The sequence below is a fragment of the Podarcis muralis genome, chromosome 14 (genome assembly GCF_964188315.1).
Source record: "Podarcis muralis chromosome 14, rPodMur119.hap1.1, whole genome shotgun sequence".
Classification (NCBI taxonomy): domain Eukaryota; kingdom Metazoa; phylum Chordata; class Lepidosauria; order Squamata; family Lacertidae; genus Podarcis; species Podarcis muralis.
In genome coordinates, this window is record NC_135668.1 from 5,753,754 (window position 1) to 5,763,441 (window position 9,688).

The window sequence follows — 9,688 nt, forward strand, 5'->3', positions numbered from 1 at the left end:
CGAAACCTTTTTGATCTCTGCCCTGCTCTTACAGGAATCCCTACGTAAAACAGAATGAATCATCTGCAGTAACGGCAGCATACACAAATAACATGTGTGTGGATGTTTTGATCTTTTCAAACGTCTGCCCACCACCCCAGCAATGGAGTTTTGTTCTGTTGCTTTGAAGTTGAGCAGCATTATTTGCAGCTTGGAGGGATGTGTGTGACGTGGGCTCAGGAGCCACAGATGTGGGGAACGGTCCCTCAGCATGTGGCTCTCTTGCTTTTGCAGTGGATTACGCAGTGGAGCAGGCACATCAAGGGGTCTTTTTCAACCAAGGCCAGTGCTGCACCGCCGGCTCCCGGATCTACGTGGAGGAGCCCATCTACGAGGAGTTTGTTCGGAGGAGCGTTGAGCGTGCCAAGAGGAGGGTGGTGGGGAGTCCTTTTGACCCCACCACAGAACAAGGACCACAGGTAAAGGGAAGGTATCCAGGGCCCGGATACTAAATGCATTTCTACGGTGCATGCCAAGTCCTGGAAAAACACTGGCCACATTAGCCCATGATCCCACTTTAAACACTCATTGCTTCCCCCAAAGAATTCTGGGAGCTGTAATTTGTTAATGGTGCTGAGAGTTCTTAGGGGACCCTTGTTCCCACTGAAGAACTACAATTCCCAGAGTTCCTTGTGAAGAGAGATTGATTGTTAAACTACTCTAGAAACTAGAGGGAGGGAGGGAGGGAGGGAGGGAGGGAGGGAGGGAGGGAGAAGGAGATCAGGCGAAAACACTATACAGTGGTACCTCAGGTTACATACGCTTCAGGTTACATATGCTTCAGGTTACAGACTCCGCTAACCCAGAAATAGTACCTCGGGTTAAGAACTTTGCTTCAGGATGAGAACAGAAATCATGCTCCGGCGGCACAGCGGCAGCAGAAGGCCCCATTAGCTAAAGTGTTTCTTCAGGTTAACAACAGTTTCAGGTCAAGAACGGACCTCCGGAACGAATTAAGTACTTAACCCGAGGTACCACTGTAACAGCATATGCAATGCATGTAAACTTGAGTGTGTAGTTTTCCAAGAGAGCAGATCTCCAGGTGCCAGGCAGTCACGGCAAAGAAATGAAGAGGAGGAATTGATAAAGACGGTTTGTGCTTTGCAGATCTATGTCCACAGCCAATGATCCTGTGATTCCAGGCAAATCTTGTTGGCCACTGTGAAAAATAGGACACTGGAAAAGATGGTCTTGTATTGGGCGCACCCAGTTTCTGCAGGGCCCTACTTATGCTCATCTTCTCTTTCCTTCCTTCTCCTTCTTTTTCTTTTTAAAGATTGATAAGAAACAATACAATAAGATCCTGGAACTGATTCAGAGTGGCATTGCTGAAGGCGCAAGGCTGGAATGTGGAGGCAAAGGACTGGGAAGGAAGGGATTCTTCATTGAACCCACGGTCTTCTCCAATGTAACGGATGATATGCGCATTGCCAAGGAAGAGGTATTGGTTCTTCTCATCCTCTTTCCCCACACTCTGGGTCAAAGACCTTGTTGGATGTTGCCAGGAAAAAGCCCTATTCACAGGGGCTCCTGAAGTATCCCCCTTGCAGGGCACCAGTGGTCAGCCAGGATGAGCACTGGCCAAGAGTCCCAGCAGCCCAGAAGCACCCCTTGTTTGCCTGACCCAGCTGTGCCAGCTTACCAGCCTCTTTGCTGGATTCCCAGGAAGCCATCTCAGTGGTGGGTGGGTGGTGGTGTGGTGCCATTTCTAAACAAGATCCAATTTTTTCTGAATGAGAGCCAAACATTTCCGAACGTATCTGAACAAGATCCATACTTGACTCTCATCCACGGTGACTGCCTGCCATTTTAATTTACCCCAAATGCCCACTCCATTTCTGTTGCAGATCTTTGGGCCTGTTCAAGAAATCCTGCGGTTTAAAACCATGGATGAAGTCATTGAAAGAGCCAACAATTCAGACTTTGGACTGGTTGCTGCCGTCTTCACCAATGACATCAACAAGGCCTTGACCGTTTCCTCCGCAATGCAAGCAGGAACTGTCTGGTGAGGAGGAGGGCTGGGGGCAGGGGGTGCCTGCTCTGGAAAATGGGGTGTCTGTTTCTGGGGTGAGGGATAACATGGAGACTTTGTAATCAAGGTGTTTTCTTTCCTCCACTGACAGGATCAATTGCTACAACGCCTTAAATGCCCAGAGTCCTTTTGGAGGATTCAAAATGTCTGGCAATGGGAGAGAGATGTAAGCAACACTTCCAATGAGGGCTTTGGGGCTCATACCTGTCCAAATGGTGCCTCCACCAGAAAGGGGAAAATGTTGGCTCTCCAGGTGATGCTGTGGGAGGGATGTGGAGGAGGCAGTCATGCAAACAAGCCCTTCGTCTGGACCCACATTGACCTTTCAGCACCTGACCCTGGGCATTTTAAAGCCTGATAGAGCTCAACCAAAATGGCCCTCAATTTGGCAAAAGTGTATGGGGGGCGGGGAGATTGTTACGTTCAGTGTTTGACCTTGAACCACTTTATTATAGTCCAGTGGAAACAGGGTTGTAGCGGTGGTGGAGCCAGTTCCTTTTCTCCCCAAGCAAAAGCTTAATGAACTGCCTATATTCCTCCTCCGAGGAAACTACTGCCAGTATCCCCAGAGGGGACTTGGGGTGGGGGAGAGCAGGGGATGGAGGGCACTGAGTCTGCATTTCCTTGGTTGAGCAGAGGGATATTCTCCTCTGCAAGCACCACTGAAGTGAATGGAGGTTTATGATGCTCTACACGTGCCTCTCTCATTCATTTCAACGGGGAGCACACACAGAGATTTCTCAGGTCAAATCTCTTGTCTTTCACCACTCTCCCTCCTTTAGTGGCATGCAGGATCTGCTTCCTTACCTTATCGTGTGGGAGGGTTGGCCATCCCTGTTTGTTGGCGCATCACCCAGACTCTGATAAGCATCTCTGTGTGGTACTTGTAGAGAGGAATGGTGTTTAGTCACAAATCTTGCACATTTAATTTGTTTTCTAGGGGAGAGTGTGGACTGCGAGAATATTCCGAAGTGAAGACTGTGACGATAAAGGTTCCTCAGAAGAACTCGTAAGAAGACAATGTGCCGATCACTGCAGTACATCAAGTGACCCTCTGTATTCCTTTTATGGGGACTAGCACTCAGGAATTTTTAAAAAAAACAACGACACAGATTTCTTTTTTAAATAGCATTGCAACCAGGCTTGCCATTAAGCTGGGTGGGTTTTCACCCCACTGTTGGCCACAAACCACTCGTTTAATATAGTACAGTTAGAAAACATTCAGAAATGTTCCCACTATACAAATTGCAAGTAAACACACGCTATCGTGTTCCTGAAAAGAAAACCTGTTTTAAACTGACCTTCCCAACCATCATGTCCTTGATTTGCTCCATTCTTGTATGACGTTGGCGCTGCAACTGGATTCATTGGGGGACCCAAAACTCAGCAACAGCCACTTACCAGAAACATCAGCCCCAAGGCTGGAGGTGGGCAACTTAACTGGAGATTGTAATGTGCGTTCTTGAAAGCATAATCCTTTTCTCCTGAAGTGAGTTTGTATTCCTCCTCATTTCAGGGAAGCTTGCAGAAACACAGTTCTCCAACAGATAAAACGAGGGTAGAGTTTTGGATTCTCTCTGTAGCTGCAGGTGTGTCTTTGTAAGGAAACCATTTCCCTTTTGGATCTGACATAAAGCGCACTTGCAGTATAACCACCATCACCACCACCTCCCCCCCCCAAAAAAAAAGCTGGTTGTGTTTACACATGCTCTTCTAGACAGAAAGGCAGGAGCTGAGTGAGAGGAAAGGGGCCACTTCAGCCACCTGCTCCCAGGTAGAGTTATGAGGGAGCAGATTCCTGGAACTGGACCCTCTTCAGCTGCAAGCTGGATTTCTACCATCAGTGTTGCAGCTGATGATGGGCAGCGAATGTGAGGAGGAAGAGCATGCCTGGAACCCCATGGCACAATCTGCACAAATGGAGCTGTGGGAAAATGGAAATGAGCCCATTGCATCCCTGGGGGGCAGTTCCAAATCCTGAGCAGAATTTGAGGTTTCGATGTTCAAATCGGCAGGTTAACTGCAACCTCACAGCTCCCTCCATTCAGAGCAGCGATAAAAGGCTTTAGCGACAAGGGGCTGCTGTCAGCCATGTTCTGCATCATTTTTGCCCCCCTTCATCATGCTTTGCCTAGCACCCCCAAATCAGTGGCAGCAGCTGGGAGACAAACATGGTGACATCACACCATATGATATGTTAATGTGTGGGGAAAGGAGTCCCACTGCATCCAAAATGGCTGTTGCTGATTTGGCCCCTGGAGCAAGGAGGAACCTCCCTCTGCAGTTCGTCTGTCTTTTCTCTGACTTCTTTGCAGGCAGGTCCTCATTTCACGTAGGAAGGTGGAACAGTGGCAAGTGACCTGGGCTTTCTGTGACTTTCACTCTTGACTGAAGCCTTGCAAAAAATAAAAATAAAAATAATCTTTTGGCCGTGGTTCTGCAGACTTGAGAAATTGCAAGGTGTTTTTGTTGTTGTTGTTGTTAAAAACCAACTTGCCAAAAAGAAAAGCTGAGTAAGGAGGAGGCAATCCCTAGATTTGTCATGGCTACTCTTAACCATACCAGTTCCAAGTACACTTGCCAGCCCTCCTCTCGTGAAGGAAGGACATGCTCTGCTGCTGCTCCTTCCATAATGGTATTCAGCAGTTTGTGGCCAGCCTTTGAGAAGCACTCGATTTAGGGCCAAGGGGGCGCAAAATTGAGAAGATCCATTTGGGGGTGCCAAATTTTGGCCTCCCACAGGGTGCCATATTACGAAAGATGACTAAAGTCTGCCCCTGTTTTGATTGTCACCTCCTTTGCAGCCGCAGCCTCTCAGTGCTACTTGAATGAGAAATCTACTTGTTTTTTATTCCCCAAAACCAACATTGCTCCTGTTGCATAAGGATATAAATGCATGCAGAAGGGGACTGCTAGGTGATGCTGCCAGGTGAGCATCAGTGGCACCAGCCAAGGGTATGGGCGCTGCAACAGCGTGGTTTCCCTCAAGGAGGCCAGATCCACATACAGAGGCCCACAATGTCATCACTTTGCCACTTTTTCTAATGGCTCCACTCAGTTCATCTATTTGTGCTTCTGGCTGCCAACTGCAGAACAAGGGCTGAACCAAGAGGCAGAAAGCAATGTTGACTCCACTCATTAACTCACTCCCCTCTCTGTTGCTGAACTGCAACTTATCACCAAACCTAAAATCATGGAGAGACCTGGTCTGAATAGAGACATTGGATTCTTATCTCATTATACATGATAAAGCTATTTTTAGCCATCTCACCCCTTGCTTTTCCTGTAAGACCAATTGCAGTCGTTAACAGTCATCAACAGGTTTACCACACCTGTTGACGACTCACCAATCGCCCATTCCCACCACCCTTCTGAGTAATACCCCTCCCCACCCTCTCACTATATATAAGGGTCTGTTGACTTCTGTTTCAGTGTATCTGAAGAAGTGTGCATGCACACGAAAGCTCATACAAATAACAAACTTAGTTGGTCTCTAAGATGCTACTGGAAGGAATTTTTTTATTTTGTTTCCCCTCTCTGTGTGAACCTCACAATAACCCTGTGAGGTAGGTTAGGGTGAGAAACAGTGAGTTGCCCAAGGTCACTCAGTAAGCTCTATGGTGCAACAGAGATTTGAATGCGGTTTTCTCTAATTCAAACCCATCACTCTACTGATACATCAAGGTGGATCCCGGTTCATTGTGTGGTTTAAACACGTGGCTCTAATTTACACTAGCGGCTGCAAAACCATTTAGAACTCTGGGCACATCTGGATTTTTCCGTGAGTGATGTGATTGTCACCCCTTCTGGTCACAGATCTAGCAGAGTTAATGTGAACCTTGAAAAGCACATAGAGCTGAAACAGGAAGTGAGAAAGAGTGTCATTCTTCCATCTTCCTCCTTCAGCTCTATGTACTTTTCAATGGAGAAGAAGTTAACCACCCTTTCCAGAAAGTGGGGAATTCATGGGCACCAGGGAAAGACCTAAAGGGCACAACTGAGCCCATGGAATGGTGTCTCCTGATTTACACCCTCATTCAGCCAGGGGTGATTTCAAAGGCAGGAGTCCTTTGTTCCAGATGAAAGATGGAGGCCTCATGTTCTTTATAAAGGAGAAAACAAATTCAAAGACATTCGTTTGCATGTTATCCCTGTGGGAACATCCCACATCTGACAAAATCATGTCTGGATGAGACATAGAACAAATGTGAAATGTAGTGGCCAATCATGAAACAGAAATATCAGCAGTTTTTGGACACAATTTACCAGGAATTGGGCCAAAGCACAGAACGTCCCCAAGGGTGGTATTCAGAGGCAGTTGAAACACCAGTGCAGAAGTTGCATTTTTGACTGGTTGATGGAGGGTTTTTTCTGGACTTTTGAAAGACAGCTGTGTGTACTCAGCTGTCCATGTTTGCTACAGCATCTTTACAAAAAATGGATCTCCCAAAATGAATCACTCTGGGTCAAAAACTCAGACAGAAACTCTGGACACTGAAAAGGTCCATCCCCTCTAAGCTGAAGGGTTGAGAGTCAGTCAATAAGGAACCTGGCCATTGTAAAGTTGTCGTGAGAAGGGGTGAGAGCTTGGTGTAGAAGAAGACCAAGGCAGCCTCTTGCTCCACACAAGGATCCGGTTCAAGCCTGCAAGCTCAGCAAAGTACTTCACTGGCTGGCCCAAAGCTGCCTAGAACCTGAAACATTTAATGCAAAAGGCTCGTCTTGCCACTACATCACATGGAGCACCCTCTGCCCGGAAGTTCCCCTGCACAAGCTCCAGTGGCATGAGTTGCAGAAATGTGCTCTTGCACAATGCACACTCGTGTCCAATGGGCTTACCCAGGAGAACTTCCCTCTGGAATGGTGGGGCTCTCTGTCTCCCTCTCTGCCACCCCCTTCAGGCTCTCTCCATCTCCCCTCTCCCCTCCCTTCCCAGCCCAGCCCTCTCTGCATCCTGCCCCCCATGTTTGATATTTATGCCATCCTTGTTTGTCTCCAAATATAGATATATATTTTTTGCTAGATGCATAATTCAAGCTGTTCTTTTCCGAACGTGGAGATGCAATTGCAAGCTATACCAGAGCTGTGCAACATGAATGTCATATACTCCTATTGTAGGGTTATGTCAGAGTTTTGTTTTCTTTTTTGAAAGAAATATGCTTTAAGAAATTAGTTTTCTTATTATCTCCAATATTCATTGTGAAGTGATAATTTCCATTTCTTTTTCTGTTACATGCCTTTGGAAGAAACTCGTGCTAGCAATAAGCATTTATACTGTGTACTCCTCTGTATTATATGTGTCTCGTCTATTGTTTGTGTGTTATTTCAAATAAATTCAGGTAACAACTGAAGTTGCCATTTTTCCCACCACCCTCAACGCACATGAGTCGGTGAAATTTATCTTTTCATTTGCCAGATACATCATGTGCTGCTCAAGGGCACTTTGAAGCTTCCTGTTATCAGTTTTAATCCTGTGTATGGTTAGAGACGGCAAATGAAAACAGGTTATTGAAGTCTTTAGTACTATTAAGTTTCCCTTAAAGGGCTTCCGAGGTGAAACTCGGCCGTCCCGTCTCATTGGTGGGACTCTGCTCTGCACAGAGGCAAGGCCTCCTCCTCAGTAGCTTTATTTTCCTTTGCAAAATGAATAGAGAGTGGGAGAAAGAGTCTGATTTCCCCCCCTTGAATATTATTGCAGCTGCATTTCTTTCTTTTTAAAAAGAAAACTCTGAATTGTGGATCCAGGTCAGAGGCAAAGTTCATCCTCACCCACTGTGGCCATAAAGTTTAGCTATCAGCGAAAGTCTGAAATCATCGGCCTCTGCAGGGTGCTCAGGCAAACTCTTGCTTCTTGGAGGGAGTCCTGGATAAAGTTTTAAGAAGTGATGATTTTTATTTCCTCTCTAGATGAGTCACACAGATACGATGAAGTTAACACCCAGATCGCTTGCAGAAGAGACACCCGCCAGCTCTTTTGAGCCACAGATTCTAAGCATGCTTGCCGGAAGGACTCCTTAAAATCAACTGGCAGCTGCTTCCCAGGAAAGTGGCCATGGACTTCAAGTCCTGGGCTTGGTTTTCCAAGCCTACAGCCGGCTGATCAGCTTCTAAGGCCACAGATGTGACGTAGGGCTCGTCCATCTTTGCTCCACATTTCCAGATCCATGTCTGACAGCTTTTTTGTTTTGTTTTTCCCAGCAAAAACCTGCTATTTACCACTGAATCAGAACAAACAGCAATCTCTGGGAAAAACCCAAACAGCCATCTGCTCTGATTTAGCAGTAAATATCAGGTTTTCCTGGAGAAACAGCAAAGCAAAAGGAAAAAAGTGGTGGGGAGTGTTTATTTGAGTCTCCTCTTGAGGGTGCAGTCCCCTTATGTGGCTCTTGCCTATTCCTACCCCTTATTTGTAGTTGGGAGAATGCCATTTCCCCCCATTTCCATGGCTAGGAAGTGAAGCACCTGACACAAACAATCCTGCCCACTCTCCTCGACACACCATCTTCATTCTGCCTCTGACTGTGGAATTGCATCTGCTCAGCTTATTGGGCTGCTGTGCATGTCTTGCACCTCTTGGGCACGTTCAGGGAGGAGAAGGCTAATTATGATCGCTGTATGTGCTCCCTCCAGAATCAGTGGCAGTGGGCCTCTGCACATCAGCTTCTGGGTATCAGGAGTGAGGAGAGCGGTGCTGTTGCACCCAGGCCCTGCTTGCAGACTTCCTATCATGGCGGGCATCTGGTAGAGCACGGCAGGAATGGGACTTTGGACTAGATGGGGCCCCTTGGGGCTGATCCAACTGCAAGGTTCATGTTCTTACGACTGAAAAGCATTCTGGTCCTACCTGCCGTCCTCTGTTGACTTGGGAGGCCACCAAGTTAAGGGAGGGAGGTGGTGTTGTGGCTGAAGTTTTTCTTTGATTGGCTGAAATAAAAAGAGAAGGTGGGGTGGGTTTTTTTTTGGGGGGGGTGGACACCAGTCTGCAGGGATTGCTCTTTTTACATGGGGGGTGGGGAGGGCGGCCAAGGCCCCTGGAGCGTTTGAAAAGGCACGTTGCGAAGCTTGAGGCGTGATTAGTCTTCCCAAAGCGGACACTTTGAAAACAAAGCCCTGGCCATTTGTTGCCGTCCCACCTAGGAACGCAGCTGAGAGAGCCAAACACCCATGAGAGAGTGTTCAAGATGTGCTGTGAGTGTTTTTAAACCCCATCCCACCCACATTTTATCATAGCTGGTCACTGGCCAGCCTGTTTCAAAACAAGAGCGGCGCTGGTGGCAGAGAGGACAGCCTCTCCCTCTTGGAAGGAGAAGTGGTAACAGAGAGGGGCCCAGCAGACTGGTCTGGATCCTCCGGGCCTGCCATCCCTCCCCCTGCCCAACCCCACCAGTTAGGAGCAAGAGGGTCCTTTATTCCAAATTGCCAATTTCCCTTTTGCTTGTTAAAGGCGTCTTGCAAGCCGGGTTCCTGTTGGCCTTCTTGGGTTCCAAGCTCTGGGCTCTCAGTACCTCAGGTGACCTCCAAATCTGGGCTTTCAGCTGCCGCCCAAGAGACACTCTGATCTCTGGCTGGTTTTGTCACAGACTTGATAGCCTGGCCAGCTATGAGACATGGTTCAAA

At 47.5% G+C, this 9,688-nt stretch overlaps 1 protein-coding gene across 1 annotated transcript in view; it reads left to right on the top strand.

Moving 5' to 3' along the window:
* The window catches only part of ALDH1A2 (aldehyde dehydrogenase 1 family member A2), a 71,137-nt gene extending 63,689 nt beyond the window's left edge, over positions 1-7,448 (top strand). The window contains exons 10-14 of the mRNA XM_077918426.1: positions 274-458; positions 1,316-1,480; positions 1,887-2,044; positions 2,163-2,237; positions 3,012-7,448. Coding sequence (XP_077774552.1) covers positions 274-458; positions 1,316-1,480; positions 1,887-2,044; positions 2,163-2,237; positions 3,012-3,084 — 656 coding nt within the window. The 3' untranslated portion in view covers positions 3,085-7,448. The remainder of the gene's footprint in view (positions 1-273; positions 459-1,315; positions 1,481-1,886; positions 2,045-2,162; positions 2,238-3,011) is intronic.
* Positions 7,449-9,688: the final 2,240 nt, after the last annotated feature.